At 49.7% G+C, this 20258-nt stretch overlaps 8 protein-coding genes across 8 annotated transcripts; 4 read left to right on the forward strand and 4 right to left on the reverse strand.

The window, feature by feature from the left end:
• Positions 1–444: 444 nt before the first annotated feature.
• N7506_009246 (uncharacterized protein) lies at positions 445–1041 on the forward strand (the record flags this gene model as incomplete). Its single annotated transcript, XM_056958539.1, has 3 exons — positions 445–567; positions 636–947; positions 1012–1041. The coding sequence occupies 3 exons, from the start codon at positions 445–447 to the stop codon at positions 1039–1041; spliced, it is 465 nt and encodes a 154-aa protein (XP_056807929.1).
• An 825-nt stretch (positions 1042–1866) lies between these two features.
• Positions 1867–6069, forward strand: N7506_009247 (C2 domain protein; the record flags this gene model as incomplete). Its single annotated transcript, XM_056958540.1, has 4 exons — positions 1867–3773; positions 3836–4021; positions 4073–4541; positions 4594–6069. The coding sequence occupies 4 exons, from the start codon at positions 1867–1869 to the stop codon at positions 6067–6069; spliced, it is 4038 nt and encodes a 1345-aa protein (XP_056807930.1).
• A 290-nt stretch (positions 6070–6359) lies between these two features.
• N7506_009248 (YjgF/Yer057p/UK114 family) lies at positions 6360–7053 on the reverse strand (the record flags this gene model as incomplete). The annotated part of the gene is made up of 4 exons (XM_056958541.1): positions 6360–6506; positions 6592–6765; positions 6876–6889; positions 7008–7053. The coding sequence occupies 4 exons, from the start codon at positions 7051–7053 to the stop codon at positions 6360–6362; spliced, it is 381 nt and encodes a 126-aa protein (XP_056807931.1).
• A 354-nt stretch (positions 7054–7407) lies between these two features.
• On the reverse strand, positions 7408–9271 carry N7506_009249 (uncharacterized protein; the record flags this gene model as incomplete). The annotated part of the gene is made up of 2 exons (XM_056958542.1): positions 7408–8919; positions 9116–9271. 2 exons carry the CDS (start codon positions 9269–9271, stop codon positions 7408–7410), a joined length of 1668 nt encoding a protein of 555 aa, XP_056807932.1.
• A 2207-nt stretch (positions 9272–11478) lies between these two features.
• N7506_009250 (adenine phosphoribosyltransferase APT1) lies at positions 11479–12149 on the forward strand (the record flags this gene model as incomplete). The annotated part of the gene is made up of 2 exons (XM_056958543.1): positions 11479–11947; positions 12004–12149. The coding sequence occupies 2 exons, from the start codon at positions 11479–11481 to the stop codon at positions 12147–12149; spliced, it is 615 nt and encodes a 204-aa protein (XP_056807933.1).
• A 432-nt stretch (positions 12150–12581) lies between these two features.
• On the reverse strand, positions 12582–13334 carry N7506_009251 (gamma-glutamylcyclotransferase family protein; the record flags this gene model as incomplete). The annotated part of the gene is made up of 1 exon (XM_056958544.1): positions 12582–13334. The coding sequence occupies one exon, from the start codon at positions 13332–13334 to the stop codon at positions 12582–12584; it is 753 nt and encodes a 250-aa protein (XP_056807934.1).
• Positions 13335–13746: 412 nt separating this feature from the next.
• N7506_009252 (uncharacterized protein) lies at positions 13747–16917 on the reverse strand (the record flags this gene model as incomplete). Its single annotated transcript, XM_056958545.1, has 3 exons — positions 13747–14889; positions 15117–16774; positions 16842–16917. The coding sequence occupies 3 exons, from the start codon at positions 16915–16917 to the stop codon at positions 13747–13749; spliced, it is 2877 nt and encodes a 958-aa protein (XP_056807935.1).
• A 1485-nt stretch (positions 16918–18402) lies between these two features.
• On the forward strand, positions 18403–20056 carry N7506_009253 (uncharacterized protein; the record flags this gene model as incomplete). Its single annotated transcript, XM_056958546.1, has 3 exons — positions 18403–18600; positions 18657–18759; positions 18810–20056. 3 exons carry the CDS (start codon positions 18403–18405, stop codon positions 20054–20056), a joined length of 1548 nt encoding a protein of 515 aa, XP_056807936.1.
• Between the last annotated feature and the right edge of the window lie 202 nt (positions 20057–20258).

Here is a 20258-nt window from a genome sequence, read left to right on the forward strand (position 1 = left end):
AGGGGCCGTCAGTGGCAGGTGACCCCAGTTATCCCAATAGTGGCGCAACCAAATAGCAAAATATTACCATCAACGAATGGGGAATCTTGAATAGATGCACCACCAAAAGTTTGGCATGCTTATCGGCGTTGTGGCGGGGATGGGGACGGAAAAACAACGGAGATGATGAGAATACGTAGTGAGTATTTTTCGTTCGGGCGAGCGACCTTGTCGCGATCCGCGGTGTTACATAACTGGCTGCCAGAATTCTCAGGCTGCATTCCAATCCGCAAACCTCCATCCGTCGATTGTCAAATCCCCTCTACTCCGTACCCAATTGGCTGTCTTGCCTTCCTACGACACTCTCTTGATTCTTGTCTTTCAGCACAAATGTGAGTCCAGTCTCTGGCTAAGCCATACTTCCTCTTCTCCTGTACAGCTTTTCTGACTTTCAATTCCTCTCAGATGCTGTCTCAACGGATCTTGGCCCGGCGCCTGCCACAGGTTGCCTCCCGGGCAATTGCTCCCCGCGCAGCCTTCTCTCAGATCCCAGCCCGTCGTGCTGCTGAAGTTGAGGATCCTCTACAGGTAACTACGCCTCAATCAGACACACGTCACATCCCCGCTCGAGACCGATAGCACTGACACCGAGGCAGAACAACAACTACCCCAACCCTCCCCGGGAGAAGCGCGCCCACAGAGACCCCTACGGCGGCTGGTGGGATGCGCAAGAGAAGCGCAACTTTGGCGAGCCTGTGCACGAGGATAACGAAATCCTCGGTGTGTTCAGTCCCGAGCAGTACACCCACGTCTCCGCCGGCAAGGGCTTCTTCCACCTCGGATGCTTCGTTGCTGCGTTCCTCGGTCTCGTTGGTGTCGTCAGCCTCAACTACCCCGACAAGCCCAGTGTTCCCAAGACTTACGTCGATGGCCTGGAGAAGGAATTGGGAGGCCCCAACGCTCTGCCGGTATGTACTCGGACACATCGACCGGCCGACTCGGACTCTGAAACAAGCTAACCCTCCACTCTAGGCTCGCAAGTCCGGTGAGGACAAGTGGTGATTGCTATCTGGACTCTTTTTTTGTTGTGTAAATACCAGTACGATTTTCTATTCGGCGTCCTTTGGCTGGTCGATTCACCGACAGCCCCGTGTTTGATCAAACCCCAGAAAAGCCCGATTGCATGCTCGGAATGAATATGGATTAAATTTGGCTCGGTCTTTGTAGGTTTTCATGCGTGCTTTGACGCGATATGCGATGCGCACCATCTCCATCGAGGCCCAAGTCCTTTGATGCCCTGCCCACTGGGGTACGGAGTAACACACCTGGTGCTTAGCGGCTGAACCTGACAAAGACGATGGTCATGTTACAGGTCGTTCTTTGTTGCGCCGATTCAAAGATATATCTCAAAGGGGCGACATCGATCGTACTATCTTGAATAGGTACCCAACCCTTGCAGCTTTCCCGTCTGACGATCACTCGGTACTTGATTGTGTGTGCTTGACATCAATACAGGGAGAACAAGGATCAGAGCCCCTTTCATATGTAAATACATTTTGTACTCCATCGCGTAGGAAAAGTAGTGGGAAAACATCAAATCCACCTCAGCCCACCTAATCAAGCGGAAGTCCGTCAATAACATTGTTTTGGACGGGCGTCTACGTCAGTTGGTTCGGTAGCTTTTTGTTTCACCCTGCCCCCCTCTCCCTCTCCCCTTCAACAATTCGCCCCTCCAGCTTTGCGACTGGTTTTTTTTCACTGCCTCATTGAGATACGCAAGCTCGCTGAGAAGATCCCTCTGTCCTCTGTCTGGGTGGTGGTCTCCAACTCCCTCCATGGTCCCGCGTTCTGCTACCTAACTGCTGCACGAATTTATTGAACATACCCATGTCGACAGCATCTACTCAATCCCGAGGAGTCAACCGACGGATCAACAGCATTCAAAATGAGGGTCGCCATTCGCGAAACTCCTCCGCGTCGCGGCGACGCCCTTTAAGTGCCAACGTGGCATACAGTCATGCCCTGAGGGTCGCCTACCTTGCCTACCTCCTACACCCTCGTTCTCGTCGCATCCAAAATGCCCCCGTCGCGCCGGCGCGGCCGAAACGATCCTCCACGTCTATACACGACCTGATGAGTGACTTCTCCTTAGTCAAGGACTCGAAAAGCACTAAAATCCCCCACGGTTTCGTCGCCGAGCTGGAGAAACGGTTGACCGGTGTATTGATGGGAAAGGAGAAGAGAAAGGAATACCAGGACCATTTAGTAGTCCGGACGTTCGCCGTTTTCCTCAACGTGTTGAAGGAGAGCTCGTTCCGCAAGCGCATGGAAAAGGATCGACGAGCTGAAGATCTACTCCTGATTTTCTACTCCAATGCAATCAAAGAGCTTGGCAAGGGCAAAGAGCATGATGATGATAGCTGGAAACTCATGGTCGATCGCCACGTCGCATTGTTTGTCCGACTCCTTGCGCTCACGCTGAAAGACCATGACTGGTCCAAAGACCGACCTGAGTTGGCGAACCGACTCACCGTCCTGGAAAACAAACTTCTCTTGCAGGATCAAGACCTCATGGAACCGAGCGTAGCTGCCTCTGCGACGGAGACCGTCGCATCATTGAGTTATAATGTTAGGGACATGCCTTTGGTTCAACATGTGGCCAAGGTCTTCGGAATGACCAACTCCGAGGCGCAATCCGAGATCGACAAACACAAGTCATCATGGACTGAACAAGCAGCTCTGAAAGACCTCAAAACATACCAAGCGCATTTGAGTCTCCAGACCCACAAGACCTTGTCCAGAGATGATTTTGAGTCTGATGAGGGGTATGACGCTTGGAAGAAGAGCGAGAGCCCTGATCTCTCGCAGATGATACTCGCCATCATACAATCAAACCCAGAGCTTGCAAAAAGCACCCCAGGATCTCTTCCTCAATTCAGCCCAAGCCCCCATGATAACCCTGACCTTTCCAGGGTATCTTCTGGTCGAACTGATAGGAGCTCGTTTGCCACTGACCAATCTGTCGACCTCAGTGGTCTTTCCCTGGGGGAGTCGGATGAATCTGATACCTACACATTCATTCCGTCTGATCCTAGGTCATTGTATCGATATATCTTGTCCCAGACGCTCAGCCATGATCTACGTGACCGTGAGACTGACGCCGACGTGCCTTCGACTAGGCTGCTTTCAAAACAGTCCACTGAAATGCTCAATGAGATTTGTCTCCGCTGGCGGATTCCTACTTTCTCGAGGGTTGTGATTTTCCTTGAGGTCGCTCAAGCTAAATTTGTGGATAATGAAATCGATCTCGATACACTTGATTCGGCCTTCACTTTTGCGAAAGAAGCACCCCAGGGGGAGAACCGCAAGCGTAGTAGCTTCGTGGTTTCGTCGGTATTCGATCGACAACGATGGACTGTTCATGATCTTCAGTCCATGCAAATGCTTTTGTCCAAACTTCATGAGGCTTTGCTCCGCGAGCTGTACGATGTGATGATGGATTGCTTTGAAACCAAACCACGCCCAATTGGACCAGTCATGTACATCTTGGAGTCACATATCCAGATGGATCCCAGCTATCTCGAAGACCCAGAAGACATCGATCGATTCAGCACTTACGTACAGGAGGGGCTTGCACAGAAAGCAACAGCAAAATATCAAACTATCCTAAGTCAGACGATTCCAGTCGATGCGGAAGCTTGGGAGGCCGATCATGTCATACAACTTGGGGATGCTATCACCAAACTTGCAACGAAAATTCAGAAACGATACCGCAACAATCCTGAAATTATGGGGTGAGTTTTCTTCTCGCTTTCCGGATTTTCTTATGTTCGACCTTTCGCTAATCTACAAACAGCGTCAACCCTTTCACCACACTGTGTTATAACGTTCTCCCTATGTTTGCCGAGGATGCACATGAGATGGTAATTAGAATCCTTGAACAAGCCAATGCTCGAGGCGAGGAAATTCCCATTGAAGACGGCTTTGACCTCTACAAGCAGCTCGCTGCTGTCAGGCGATTGTTCCACAACACCCACGAAGAGTAAGATAGTCCCGATCGCATCACGCCTAAACAATGACTAACCAACCCCAGTGCCAAGTTCCCGTTCCATGTGGAGAGTCTGCTGCAAGAGTTTGTCTGGCGTTGGCTTCGTCTCACTGACCAAAAGGTCATGGACTGGGTCAGTCAAGCTACCAGACAAGATGCGTTCAACGTTGGTGCTGATGAAACAACGGATCTTGCGCCTGACGATGATCGACACAGTGTCTCAGTCATTGACATTTTCAGATCGTTCAACCAGGTGGTTGAAAACTTGGTCAATTTGGAATGGGACGACGATTTCCAGTACGCGAAGTTCATGACGCACCTGTCCAATTCAATCGGCAAAGGAGTGGCAACTTATTGTGACTCTTTGGAAAAGATGTTCGCACGAGAGATGGATCGTCTCACTCCCGAACAGGAGGCTGCGTTAAATCAAACCACACAGGAGAAGTGGATGCAGTTCGCCAAAGATACCTGGACGAATAAGGATAAAATCGAGCCCTTCCAGTTCTCTTCTGAGGTACGTTTGGATCCTGTCGCTCTGATGAAAAACAAATCTAACACGTTTGCAGTCTCTGGTGAAATTGAACAATATTGAATATGCACTCACTCAGCTTGATAAGCTTGAGAACGATATTAATGTCGACGGTTGCGCCGAAGTCATTGCGAGACACACTGCTCCCCAACTCAAGAAAGTCCGCAAGTCGACAACTTACGTCTTCACAATCAAAATTGTGGAGGCTGAAGACTTGAAGGCATGTGACATTGGTGGTGGCAGTGATCCGTATGTCGTCTTGGCAGATGAGTACCAAAAACGCATCGCTAAAACGCGTACCATTTACAATAATCTTAATCCCCGATGGGAAGACGCCGTGGATCTCACAACCCAAGGTCCCCTGAACATCATTGCTACGATTTGGGATTGGGACGCGGTAGGCGATCATGACTACGTTGGTCGTACATCGATCAAGCTGGACCCCGTTCACTTCAGCGACTTCTTACCAAGGGAATACTGGCTTGACCTCGATACCCAGGGTCGACTCTTGCTCCGAGTCAGCATGGAAGGCGAGCGAGATGACATCCAATTCTACTTTGGCAAGGCCTTCCGTACCCTGAAGCGAACAGAGCGAGACATGACTCGCAAGATCACAGAGAAATTGTCGGCATATATCAGCCATTGTCTGTCCCGTCGTACGCTGAAATCCCTCCTCTCTCGCGGTATCAGCATGTCTACTGTGTCAAGTTTCTTGAACCGCAACCGAGCCCCGGCGGCTCCCTCCGGTCCCACCTCTGCGGACGTCGAAAACGCATTAACACCTCTGTTCAATTATTTCAATGACAACTTCGCCATTATGAACAAGACCCTCACCCCCGAAGCCATGAAGATGGTCATGGCCCGCCTCTGGAAAGAAGTACTCGCCACAATCGAGAGCCTGCTGGTCCCACCTCTCTCCGACAAACCCTCTCACCAGAAACCCCTCACCATCCAAGAGGTAGACATCGTATCACGCTGGCTCGTGCTACTCCTCAACTTCTTCCACGCGATTGACGACGAAACCGGCGAAGCCAACGGTGTCCCAATCGATATCCTGAAATCACCCAAATACCACGAAATCCAGTCCCTGAATTTCTTCTACTTCGAACCAACAGAGAACCTCATCCGCACCTCAGAGCGTATGGCCTCTGCAACAGTTAACCGCCAACAAGCAGCCCGTAACCGCACTTCCGCCCCCGCTCTCGGCGCCTCCGGTCCCGGCAGCCTAGGTCTTCCAGCCGCCCGCCGCGCAAAGAGCATCATGCTCTCCCGAAACCTGGGAACCATGAAGAAAGCCAAGGAAGAAAAGCGTCGCGAAGCACAAGCAGATCCAAACGACGACATGATCCTACGTATCCTGCGCATGCGCCCCGAAGCAGCAGGTTATCTACGCGATCGCTCGAGACAGAAAGAAAGACTCGCGGCTGCGGCTGCGGCCGATGCAATTGTGAAACAGAGTCTCATGGCCGGTGCAGGAAGCCGTATGAGTGGTGTTATTCCTCGCGCACGATAAGTCTCCATTCCATGACCATTCCACGGTTTCAGAGCTGCCCTTGTGTCCTGTCTTGGCTGTTCTTTTGGATTTAATTCTTCTTTTCACATCAATACATTCAGCCTATGTTATTTTTGCTTGCATTTCGCATGAACTCTATGATTCCCAAATTTGGCATCTCTGCTTGTACTCCATACTCCCATATCTCAGCTTCTTCTTCTTCTTCTTCTTCTACTTTCTCATAACCCATTTGAAGTGACTTAATTCTTTTGTGTATACTTTCTTTCGGTTTATTCTAGAGATTCTAAGATTTACTCCAGAGCGATACACTCAATCTCAACAGGGACACCCTTGGGCAGCTGGTGAACGGCAACACAGCTGCGAGCAGGCTTGTGAACGAAGAACTTCTCGTAGGTGGCGTTCATTTCGGCGAAGTTGGCCATGTCAGTAAGGAAGACCTGGATATTGTTCTCGTTAGACCTTGGGACTATTCCACGAGTCCGCGGAATCCGCGGGTGATATTGATCATTCGGTATGACTCACGTTGACCTTGACGATCTTGGAAACGCTGGAACCGGCGGCGGTCAGGATAGCCTTGATGTTGTCGCAGCAGACCTGGGTCTTGTCGCCGATGTTGCCCTCAATCAGGTTGGCGGAGGCATCAGCGGGGATTTGGCCGGAGACGAAGATCTGGCCATTGGCGCGGATGGCCTGGGACTGTGGGCTGTTAGTGCTTGTCTGTTGGGTGTGTTGGGTATCGCGGTGTTTGTGAAGTGCGGGGCAGAGGCCCGCAGGGTACTTGGGAGGTTTTGGGAGAGTGAACGTACGTAAGGGCCGGCAGCTATTAGGAACGACAATTAGCTCTTGATCTGTGGTTTTCATTGAAGGGGTAAGGAGGGATTGAAAGGAATTGGGGAGATATATCGCTGGGAAGCAGGGTGTATAGCTCGTTCACTTACGAGGGCAGGCATCCTTGGCGGAGACAATGGACATGTTGGCAGACATTATGAATTGAGGTCTGGAGAGAGTTGGACGGTTAATAGGACGGAGAGTTTGAGAAAGAGACAAGAGACGAGAAGTAGTTCGCAACATCGGGGAATGGAAGAAGCTATAAGGTCATGATAAATATGCCCCGCTCTGCGAGTTTCCCTCGGAGAGCGACAACGCTCCCCGATGAAGTCATCTTACTGGCCCTCAACATCCATGGGCATATTTGGTTTATTTTTACTAAGAGTGTTTTAAAATGATATGTGTTGATTGCATTGGTCAATTGAAGGGCTAAAAAATCGAGTCGTGTCGTCGTAATCATTAATGCGCCTTAATGCGCCTTCCAGAGACATATTATACAGAGTTTTCCACTCATTTGCCCAGATTACCAAGGTTTAGGTTGCCCAGGCTAGCCAGCTGCTGCATCAGGTTGGCCGTTTGCTCAGGGGAATATCCGAAGAACACGGGGCCATTGAAAGTGACACCGGACGGAGTAGAGAGGGTGGATGGGATACCGGGTTTGGTAGTTGGATCCTCGCTGACCGGAGCAGTCGGGGCAATCGGGGCTTCCTCGGCCGCATTACCCTGAGCCCCCTCTTTGTGCTGATCCTTCGGTGGCTGTGTCTCAGGCATTGGCGCCTCAGTCTTCTTATCGTGTCCGAAAGGACAACCGGGTTTCGCAGGTGCCTTTTCTTCCTTTGGCCAGTCTTTGCGCCAATCGCCATTCCAGGGTGTTTCGGCTGCGGGCTTTGGAGGTTGGGGCTTTGGTTTGTCATGGCCGAATGGACAGCCGGTAGGTTTGGCGGGGGTGGCGGGTGGATCAATGTTATTGGGCTTGTCGGATTGGGGATCGGGGGATGTGGGATCAGAGGCGGATCCATTGTATGACGAGGAAGCGGGAGGAAGGTGTGTGACGGGGACTGAGATGCCCCAAGGCCGGCTCGGGGATTCGCCCACGCGAACCTCGCGGAGGGGACGGTCAAAGTGACTTTGGCGGTTATCGTCGTCGTTCTGGGTGTCTTGGGGGCTTTGGGCGGGTGTCGTAGGGTCCACGTTCTCGGCCCACTTCTCGACTCGCTGGGTAGATGCGGAGCTCGATGATTTGCCTTCGCCGTTTTGACATTCGGGCAGGAAGGCTTGGTGCTTGACGCCGAGTCCGGCGATCATGCTGGTGAGGCCTCCGTACTTGGCGTCGAGATGTCGCATGTTCTGAGGGTTCTTCTGGTAGCGGTTGACGCAGATTGCATGGCTTCTGGGGATCTCATGCTTGTGTCTTTCAACGTATTCGGCGATCTCTTCTGGGGAATGCTGGTCCAAGAATCGAATCGGGCATCGCGAGACCGGACAGGCCCCCTTGGATGACGGGGCGGATGGGGTGTGACTGGAGCGTCGTTCATCTAGCTCAGCCTTGATGGGGTCGAGGTGCTCATGTCCACAGGCGGCTTCGATCTGAACCTTTGGCACAGAGTGTTTCGCACTTCGAGTCTCGCTCCCGTTCTGCATCTTATTGGGTTTTGAGAAAGGGCAATGAAGATTTCCCTGGGTGCCATTCGTAGTGAAGTCCTTCTCCAGCGCAACTGCTGGAGCCGGTGCTTGCGCGAGGATGCACGAGGAGGATATTTGGGAAAGGCCATCTTGAGACCGGAGCAGAGACTTGCAGCCCTTCACTCCGTTCTTGATGGCCAGTGAAGTATTTTCGTCTACATTTTGATGCGCAACGAGTGTCTTTATTACATCCATAGGTTTCAGCGGTTGTTCCTCGACGCGAGGTTTGCTGTGTACGAGGCCCTGTCGGAATTCTTCCTGCTGAGCGAGCAATTTGGTTTGAACGTCCAGTGCATGAGGTCTATCTTGAGGAGGCAGAGTTTCTATCACGTCTGTGTACTGAAAGATGCAAAGTTAGCAACGATCATCTTGTCAAATGGTTGAAAGCAAAAGGCAATCAAAGGTCTCATTCAGATAATACATGTTAATCCGTCATTGCCACAAATTTGTGGCTCCTGATCTAGAGCTTTTCGTCGTCATGCGAGACCCAGATGCAAAAGCAAAACATTGAGGGAGAACGAAGGATGATTCTTACCTCCTTGAAGACATTGTCCATGTGTTGGAAGAGCTCATTTTGTCTGTGAGTCAGCCGGTACACGGTTAGTAGTAGCGCATCGAAGGCTTTGCCCACGGCGTCAAGCTGATCATTGGGCAGATCTGGCTGCATCTCGGCGATCGCGGCGGGTGACATGTTACAAGATATCAGAAATCATTTATCTGAGATGGAAGTGGCCTGTAGAGGCACAAGCTTCAAAAGCATGGAGGATGGAGAAGGAAAAATAGGCCGCTTTATACGGGCGGGTTCGCCGGAAAAACGTGAAGCGAGATGGTCTGTGCTTGGTCATGTGAGGGACTAGGCTGTTTTGGGTTTCATTGGACACGGTACATGCATCTACATCTCTCCCAACTTGAGATACCCGTTCCTGTAGGTACATGCAGGTACCATGTCAGACAACATTTTGGAATCGGGCGATCACCCGCGCAATGTACTGGCAAACTCAGACAGGTTTTCCAACGAGCCTTGAAATCCCTTTTAAGAATATATTAGTAAACTCCACCATTTGTACGGAGTACGGTGTACCTTTTCAAATAATACTAGTTCTTGTCTTTCTTCCAATATTGTACGTTTGCATGGCCTGCGAGGCTAGGGGGCTATCTGCAGGAATCTGTTGGTGGTACCTACATTTTGTTTCCGTTCTCTACCGAGCACCCCAGGGATCATGCATGTTCCAAGGTTGTTATGTAGGAGCTGTCTCTATGAACCAGAGTGAAGAACGATGTGCCTCGAAATTATCACCTGGGCACTGACGCCATCCCCAGCAAAACGGCAACCTTCGAAACGAGAGGACTCTTACTTCCAGGTGGTATTAACTCCGGGGGGCTAGTAGGTGATGTTGGACACACCTCTGTTCAACAGACTCCTTCAATTGGTGACCCCATGGTCCGTTGCAGGGTTCTTTTTGTGACTCGGTTCCACGCTTCCAAGCATGTCCGGTTGTTTTTCTTTGTTTTCCGACCCTCATGTATCAAATTCTTAGTTTACTTGTGGCCGGACCACAGATTATTGAGCACTCGTCCAAACTATATATAGCCGTACTCAGGTGGATCTCGAGGCAATTTGATGGTGTTGTCGTGATTTTGATTCACAGCAACACTGAGTGCTCGGAGAGTCCAAAAAATACCATGGGGCTATTCAATAGCCACAAACCAGGCATTTCAGCTTTCAATTGAAACCAAGGTGAGCACAGGGGAGGATTTGAGAGCCTTTTTACTCTGTGTCTGTTGCCCATCCTTTATATAGCACAATTATTTCCCTCAACCAACAGCCTCTCGCCGGGCTAGCTCAATCGGTAGAGCGTAAGACTCTTAATCTTAAGGCTGCGGGTTCGACCCCCGCGTTCGGCTCTTCCTAAAACACCAACATGGTCTTTAAGATTACTTTTTTGCCAAAGTAAAAAAAAGACAGTCATCCTTTTTATCATCCAGGAACCGAAAAGAAAGTATACAAAATACGGAGTACGGAGAAAGAAGTGGCCAGTTCTCTCGATTGAGGGGTCAAAACGGTACGGAATCCACTATCTGCACAACAGAGATCCCTGTCCGCAGCAAGTACCTTGACCCTTTCAGCAAAGCCACAGTGATGAGTTTCAGATCACGTCGTGCCCTGAAACATCCTATTGGTTTGCCACGGCTGCGTCAAGGGCCATACGCATACCCGCCGCGATGGTCTGATCCGTCCGATACTGCATGGTTAAATTCCCCGGTCTGGACTTGTGAAATGAGTCATTTGTGATACTGTACCTTACATACGAAAAGAAGATCAACGGGCCCAGACTCTTGCTCTGGGTACACAAAGAAAACAGGATAAGTCGGAATTGTGACGCTGAGAGGGGGACTGAGCACTAGGGTCAATACGGAGTACGCAGATCATAAACTAGGCCCGCAGCGGGCCATTGGGTTTACAAATATGTACACTAGCCCAGATACGATAGACGAGATACTTAATAGGTATCTCAGTACTTACTTAGTACTAGTGTTCTAGAAGAATATGCATTGCGTGACACAGTATTTTACCGTGGCGTTGGGAGCCTGACCGTTAGTATCTTGATATCAATTACATGGACTTGATATTTGGATCTATGGATATCATGTTGAATAGAATAAGTATAGATGGAGTACAACGAGAACAACAGAATAATCTAACAACATTAGAATAAAGTAAAATAAAGATCTGGAAGTGTACTAAATAGCCGTATATAGAGGGGCACTTATCTTATCACCCTAGCGTAATTTTACCATTTCCCCCCTCCCTTTTTTTTTTTTTTTTTCTCTTTTTGTTTTTTTTTTTACTTCTTCTACCCCCATCCCCATTCCCCTCCCCCTCTTCTCTTTCTCATCATGTCCTCCTCCACCCTTCCCGATGCCTCCCAAGTCGGACTCCCCTCCACCGATGCCTCCCGCGCCGCCGAACTCGCCAGTCTTAAGGTAAAGCTGCGCGCTGGCCTGCGCCAGTTCCCGGACTTCCCCTCTCCGGGAATCTTGTTCGAGGATATCATGCCTATCTTCGCCGACTACACCCTGCACGAAGCCCTCATCCGCTCTCTGGAGCTCCACATCCTCGAGAACCACGGCGGCGAGAAGCCCGATGTGATCGTCGGTCTCGAAGCCCGTGGTTTCCTCATGGGCCCCAGCTTGGCTCTGCGTCTCGGTGCCAGCTTCGTTCCCGTGCGCAAGCAGGGCAAGCTCCCCGGTCCCTGTGACACTGTTGCCTACGAGAAGGAGTACGGCAAGGATTTCTTCCAGATGCAGAGTGATGCCATCAAGCCCGGCCAGAAGGTCCTGGTCATCGACGACATCATTGCTACCGGTATGATAAGTGCCTAGATCAATCTACCAAATCAAATCTTCTAACTCGATTTTTAGGTGGCTCTGCCTACGCTGGTGGTGAGCTGATCCAGAAGATGGGCGGCAAGCTCATGGGCTTCATCTTCCTCCTCGAGCTCGAGTTCCTTCACGGCCGCGACAAGCTCTCCGCCCCGGTCTACACCCTCCTCTCTGGCCAGGCTTAATTTATACCCCCTCAAACCTCTCAAAATCATCTGCGAGCCGATAATAATGACCAAAAGCCAACTCCCGGAGCGTCACCCGGGCCCAATACGACCCCACTCTCCGCATTCTACGGAGTATCGGGGTATCAGAGCCCCTCCAAGGTTGTTTCGCTGGACGGCATCCGCCATTGGCTGGACCAAAGCTGGATTATCATTCCAATATAGACAAATAGCTTTCTTCAATGCAAATTTGAATTGCGCATAGACCGCCGCCGTTCCTCGGATACCCGATCGGTCCGATCTTATCTACTCCGTAATTGATCTATTGATCTACATAACTATACTGTAGTAACCTTGGAACCTGTGGACCATGTACACAGTGCGTTTTTTTTTGGTTATTTAGTATGGTAGAATATCAAATAGTTACACCCTTTTATGCAGTCATGTAGCTCGTCACGCATCTTCAGGAATGAACTTCCTGATAACCTCATCCACCCACCGCTGCGACACCCCCAACTCAACAGACTCCCGAATACCCCGATTCATCCGCGCAATGTATTCAAACTTAGGCTCGGAAAGCGAAACACACTGCTCATCAACATAAACCAAAGCCTTCACCCGCGCCTGATCCTCGCGCCCATCGAGCCAATTGACCACGTTCGCCTCGACAAACCACTTATTGTAACTTCCCTTCCCTTGCTCCTTAGGTCTCACATCGACGTCCACGAACTCACCATCGGCATCTTTCGCATGCGTATCAATACCCTCATACCCATCGAGAAGCTTCTCATCACGCAAATCCATCTCATAAAGAAGCCCATACACCGTATCCTCAGATCCCGAAACAGGAATTTCATGCGCCGGCTCGGAGTCCTGATTCGGTACCCGGAGACCGGGAGGGGGTAGGACGTTAGCGTAGCCTGCTTCGCATATGAGCCAGCGCCAATGGGGAAGCGTGGCTATTGCGAGAGGCTCGCTGGAGCTGGGGTTTTGGTTACAGCGTGCTGCCATCTGAGTGGGTGACAGGTTGGAGCCGTAGGCGAAGTAGTAGTATTTTTGGGCGGTTGGTGGTGGTGGTGGTGGAGTTGGGATGGGCGAGGCCGGGGCCTGGGCGTGTCGCTCTGTTTCGAGGGATGGGTCTAGGCCTGGAGCTAGGCCTGGGTCTGGGTGATTTGGCATTGGGTCGAGGTTGATTGAGATGTGCATTGGAGTGTTTGAGATTGAAGGTTGAAAAGAAATTGATTTGAAATGAGGAAGTTGTATGAGGGGAAGATGCGGAAGTACGAAAATATGTTGGGTATCAACAAGGTTTCCATACGTTGTCTGTTGGTTAGTCTCCAACCAACTGGGCTTGTTTTTGACTCAGATTTGTTACTGATATTTACTTATTTATAACACGCACATCATACGAGCTTGCGGTGACTTTTCGCAAATATCATCACCTTGGGAAATGCAAAATTGAAGCAAAAGATGCAGCGCACGTCATCGACAGAGTGGATTGCTCATTCTAGTCTCCACGGGTATGCATATATGTGTCATAGCATCCCCCAAGAGAAGGATCTCGGTATGGGCTTCCCGCAGCCACATTAAACACCGAAACAAGGGGCCCAGTATCGGTTTATCTAATCATGAAAGTCTGTCGGGCAAGCGATTCGAGATTGATGCCAAAGCTCACAATGAACCCATCCGGAAATCCAATTCTCACCTGATCACCTTCAACATCACAGGTCAATGCGAGAGCGTTTTCTGGCAGATAAAGGATTCGCAAATCTCCAGAACATACCCACCCTTGCTCATACCGAAGACCAGGCTCTACTGGAACCCCAGACCTGGTTATGCCTCTAAGCCAGATCGGCCTCATATTAGTTGCGAGATATCGATCATCTGGTGAGAACTGGATGGCCCTGACTTTGAAGGGTGTACGGATTTCACGATCTGGATATGCAACCCGATATCGGCTAAGACTATGCCAGAAAAGTTTCGAGGGATTAAGACTTTTGGCAAGTTCCCAGAATTGAATTCCAGTTGGGGAAGAGCACGCGGCAATCCATTTACCATCCGTGGAGAAGGATACCCCTTTGACTTCGACCATGATTCCCAGAGGTTGCAGAGTCTTTATGTGACCACCTCTAGTAGTGTCCCAAAGCCTAACAGTTTTGTCATCGGAGCCGGATGCGACGTAGTGTCCACCCGGAGAAAATGTGACGACTCCGACCCGATCAGAGTGACCCGACAGCGTCTTCAGATGGCTGCCCGTAGCGGTATCCCACAGCCTAGCGGTGTGATCCACACTGCCAGACACGAGCTGTCTGTCGTTCGGGGAGAATGACAAAGAACATACTGAAGAGGTATGCCCTGTCAGTATCTTTATTTGCTGACTCGCGCTATCCCAAAGTCTGATCACAGAGTCTTTGTCAGAGCTCCAGGCGATCTTCGCGGCATCATTCGTGATTGCTATAGCATTCACAGATTCTGCATTGTGGGGGATTTCCAGCTTGATTTGACCTGTGATCGCATTCCACACTTTGATGGTGCTGTCCATAGCTGCAGATGCGATTAGTCCATTGTCGGGAGACCATGTCACAATTGAATATGGCCCCGAGCGACTGCCAAGGGTCTTCCGTTGATCTCTTGTCTGATTATGCAGAGGCTTGAGAACGAGGTCATCGTCAAAATTGACAAAAGGCAACCGTCCGTCTATGGCAAAGGCAAACGGCCCGAATCCATGTGGCGCCCAATGTTCAGGCATCCGGGGAATCTCCTTTAGTCAAACAGGTAGCTTGTCGAGGTTCGCATTCCTCACGATGCTTGTTTGGGAGCTGAATATGATTGCAGATGTATAGATCTGTAAAGGCCGGTGCGTTATGAGATCATGGTGCCAGTAGACAAAATTCTTCGCGTCTTAGACAAATTCTAAGCCCTGATGATCGCCCTGTATTGCCTGTAAGTAACCTCATAACACATCGAAGGGTGAGTCTGCATACAGACCTTCATAAGTTGCTCGACTGGGTGCATGATTATTACATCCACTCTAGCCTTCCACTGCGTGGGCCAAACTAGTGGTTTCATCGTTGTGTAAAACCCACTTTCATCATCGGCGAGGGAGTTTGAGAAACTTAAACATTCGATCCACTCGAGAAATCGCGTTTGTACGAATGATTTGAATACACCTTTCTCGATAGGCTTGTCGTGCTTTGACCAGGTCTTTTCTGCATTGTTGAAATGGCCCAACCAATGAGTAGCTGCATGTGCCACATTCCTTAGCAACGTCGTCTGAGCTTCGGTGAGATCGACCTCATGTGGGGAGCTGTCGGGTCCCGAAAAGTCCAGCAGATTCACTTTAAGATGGCGGTCTAAAAACGACACATACCCCATAGCGAGTTCATATTGGCCGAACTGTTCTTGCGAATCCAGTAAAGACTTTCCAGCGTCGCTCACGAAGAAATCTCGCGCAGACTGGTGGGAAAATCGAACGGTTCTCTCATGCATTTGAAGAAAGGAGGCACACCGATCCACCAATGCTTTGACGGTTGTTTCATTCTCCTCGATGCTGCTGTATTTGCCAACAAGACCGCATATGCTAGCCAGCGCTTCCAGTTTCCAAGGATCAACTGAGGTTTGTGGTCCGCAAGTTGAGTTCATGATCTTTAGCAATATCATGCTTCCCTTTACATCTGTCGGGCTGCCAACTTGAAGTTGGCTGAATACCCGATGATACAGAGAAGGAAGTCCAGATGGTAAGGCCTGGATTGCACCAAGAGCATCCTCACTTCGGACACTTTCTAGCTGTTTGCACACCAAGCTGACCCACAAAAATGTGCCTTCGGCCTTGGAAACAAGCTTGCTCTCGATTTCTTGTCGCAAGCTCTTGTTGTACCTGGCCCGTCGATCAAGTTCCTTTACTTTCTCATGGACGTAGGCCCTGACTGACTCGGTGACACTTTCATGGTTTAGCTCAAGGCTAACCTGTGCCTGGTCGTTCCCAGTCAGCAGTTCCCTTTCAGCACTATCCAGTGGTCTACTTGCTAGTAGCCATTTGATCTTGCCAGGATGATCAAGCCCGTTCCGGACTACCATGCGGAGAAAGCTGTCCACGTCGTCGTCTTTGCACTCATCTAAGCCGTCGATAATAATGTAGATCTGCGAGCGCTCGCACCGATCCAACATCTCCCAAAAGAGGTTCCACAGGATTCGCCATGAGCTCATGTCATGCGTGAAAGTTCTTTTGTTGATATCCCAGTAGTTGCGTAAACACCTCGCGACAGCCTCTTCTTGATGAACCAATTGAAGAATAAGACCCTTGATAATGGCTGCGATGCTACTCAGCTCGTCATCCGTATTTTGGCAAAAGAAATAAGTCACCAAGGGTGATTCTTTCGACGAGCTGTCATCGAACAGGCGAGAGAGTTGATCAATGATAAAGATAGTCATCATAGTCTTCCCTTTTCCTGCCCCTCCTTTAATCCAGAGTAGGCCGATTTCCCGTCCATCTCGCCAGGCTCTATATTGCGAGCTATTGATGATCCACTGTATCAGTGTCGGGCGGAGTTGATCTTTCTCCCGCGTTAATCGATGTCTGATAGCCCGCGAATTTGGACATCGCAATGCCTGCATGCAAATCTGATCGGCATCATTGTTGATGGATGCTGGACTCGCGTAGTGATTAGCCCCGCACCGAGGAGTTCTCGCTACCATGAGCGCGTTGAAGCATACTAAATGTGATATTGCCCTGGTTAATTCCTACTTCCAAGCCATCATTGTTACCTTGGAAGGATATTTTCGATGCCATAGCTCAAGGAAAATGTGTCGAATACTTAGCCGCTCACGATGTGAAAGTCAGAAGATCTACCTAGAGCAGCCTTGGCAAAAATCAAGATTATGCCCACCTATCTTCTGAGGTTCTTAAACAGAACATGGGCGTCTGACATCCATGGATTATTTTTATTTCTTCCGCTTCCTAAGGACATACGACACATCCATGCAGCCGTACCAAGGCCGAACATTCTGTACAGTTAATCGTTCATGCGACCTAGTCTTGCCCGCCGTCTAAATAGAGATGGATCTTCGAGAATCCTTACGAGTTCCAAGATCACAACAAAATAACAGCAGGGTAGCGGCGGCAGCAGCAGCAGCGGCGGTCCAGGTCACCGCGATCGCCGCGATCACCGCGGTTATTGTGAATCTAGCAGTGTAGCAGATGTAATCAGCCAAGAAAATTTTCATCGAAAATGGCCCGCGGAAGGGTCAGGTTGGAAGCAAGAAACAAAAATAAGAATTGATGGGGCAAAGCAGCATATATGCCCAGGTGTAACACCGTGATCATCTCAAGCCCTAAGACGGTTTCTAGTGTCTGTGTATAAACTTATGCTCAGTGAATGATCAAGCACATACGATCACAAGATGTGGAATAAAAGGGAAACCCTAGCATTCTCCTGAGACAATTCAATCCCCGACTCTACCCAGGTATTTCAATCCTACCATGAAGCCGCAGCTTATCTGAGTCAGTGCCTTTCTCAAGGCACGACTCCCCATCCACGATATACCATGCCAGTTGTTCCTTGAAGCCCAGCAACAGCAGGGGAATGAGAATCCTCACTGTTGCATTTTTTGCATTTTTGCTACTTAGACAGAGATTACTACCCCCGAGTGATAAATGGTGACTAGAAGTGAGATGCCTGGATCAACATCCATCTAACACCGGGTATTGAATCAATATGTCCCATCACACTCACACACTCGGAACGTCAACAATTGTGGATCCCTGCCGCAGGGAAAGAAGAGAAGTAGGAGGTTAAACATGCAGGATGAAAGCAGAACTGAGAGAAATGTTGGAAACAACACAGGGAGCAAAAATCAAATCCCGAGCTCAGACGATAGGATTTGGTATGAGCTGGCCCCCAATTAGCCGACCAGGTACCGACCCCAAAGTTTTCCTACCTAGGCAGGTATGTGTCATTTGCTTTTATTTCGTATTAATTAGTGGAGAAGCATGCGGCATTTCACTCAAATGGAAATAAGCAAACTATAGCATGGACAAGACGCAGCGCGCGATCTTGGAGAGACGTCGATGGAGAATTGCCGCTAAGAATGACGCTATATTCGCATGCAGGAATCATGTTCGCTACGGGGATTGAGCTCAGTCATACAATACTCCATCCTGATGGTGCAATCATACTAATTTGCCGAGATCAACATCTTTAAAAAATCGATATTCCAGCTGGATGATGCCTTGGAATCCAGTGGTCTGCGACTCAGGTCATTTTAGCTGTACAAAATGGGCCAAGAAAAAGAGCCGCAGGTTCATAACCATGTCCAGACAGTCCAAGAGAGCTATGCAGATGTTACTCTGCGACTCGTGGAAGAGCATGGTGATGAGTTTGGGCCACTAACACCCGAGAAGGAGAAGAGGCTGAGAAGAAAGCTCTATTTCTATATCATGGGGTTGATGTCTGTCATCAATATCGTTCTTTTTGTGAGTATCAACCCATTCCAACTTTAACCTTGTTTGGGTTCAGTCTAACCAGGCAGATTGATAAATCAACACTTGGATATGCTGCTATTCTTGGGCTTTTCGAAGAGACAGGAATCTCCAAATCACAGTACAATACCCTGAACAGTTTGTTCTACGTCGGTAAGTATCCAATTGCAAACAGGGGGAGCAGCTGAGTTGATTCAATGTAGGCTATCTGGTTGGTCAATGGCCTGGTCACTACCTTATGCAGCGTCTTCCTCTCGGGAAGTTCGTCAGTGGCATGGTCTTCCTCTGGGGAGCGATAATCATGCTGCATTGCGCGGGAACCAACTATGCTGGCCTCGCCGTGCTTCGGCTAGTCCTCGGTCTCGTTGAAGCAGTGGTTATCCCCGCCATAGAGATGACCATGGGCATGTTCTTCAATCGCGAAGAACAATCCTTCCTTCAGCCTATTCTCTGGATTACATGTGTCGGCGCTCCAATCCCTGCCGGCTTTATCTCCTACGGTCTGCTATTCAGCCACGGCTCGATATTTCCGTGGAAATTATTCATGATCATCATCGGCGGTCTTACTATTCTGTTGTCTTTTTGGGTCTTTTTTGGATATCCTGATAATCCCGCCACAGCGAGATTCCTCACCCTGGAAGAGAAAGTCCACGTCATCAATCGCGTGCATAGTTCGCATCAGAGTTCGATCGAACAGAAACATTTCAAAAAGGCTCAGCTGTTCGAAACACTGCGCGACCCTGTTTCTTGGTTATTCGCTCTGCAAGCATTTACCCTGATGTACTGCAACAATCTCAATTACGGGCAGCAGAATCTACTCACCACGTCTCTCGGGGTGTCGGATCTGGGGTCAACGCTTGTCGCGGCGGCCGGAGGTGGGTTCGGCGCGGTGCTCTGCGTCGTTGCTACAATTGCGCTGAAGCGGTTCCCCAAGTATCTCGCTCTACACAGTACTGTGTGGTGCGTCATAGCCATGGCTGCTGGAATCGGCATGGTAACGATAGCCTGGGAACGGAAACTGGCGCTTCTGGCATGTATCATGCTTGCCGGCAACACATATAGTATCACATACATCATCGCGCTAGGCTGGGCAACTTCCTCGGCGGCTGGGTATACAAAGAAGCTGACGCGGAATGCGATGTTCATGGTTGGATATAGTGTTGGAAATCTCATCTCGCCGCAGATCTGGGTCCCCAGTGCAGCGCCGAGATATTATGGGGCGTGGATTTCCATGATTGTTGTTAGCTGGGTCGGAACGCCGGTCATTCTTTGCGTGATCTGGTATATACTAGCAAAGAGGAACAAAGAGAGGAGAGAGTCTAATGCGGTGGAGGAGAGAGAAGGGTGTGTCGAGCAGATCGAGGATGGGGTTGTGGTCACGAGAAAGGTTGATGTTGCTCTGTTGGATTTGACTGATTTGGAAAACAAGTCGTTTGTTTACCCAATTTGAGTCAGCACGGGAATATGACACTATTTAACAACTTCTGCCATCGGCCTGCCCTCCATCGCAAAACACATCCATACCCAATCGGGATAAAGTAGCGATCAGACAAATCAAATGTTGTGTTCCCCACAATATACTCAATTGCAACTTCCTTCTGCCCTCCGGGGCTCATTTTCTTCAATTGAGGGATTCAAATTTAAAAGATATC

Source organism: Penicillium brevicompactum (assembly GCF_028827555.1).
Source record: "Penicillium brevicompactum strain IBT 35665 chromosome Unknown utg000006l_segment0_segment0, whole genome shotgun sequence".
Classification (NCBI taxonomy): Eukaryota; Fungi; Ascomycota; class Eurotiomycetes; order Eurotiales; family Aspergillaceae; genus Penicillium; species Penicillium brevicompactum.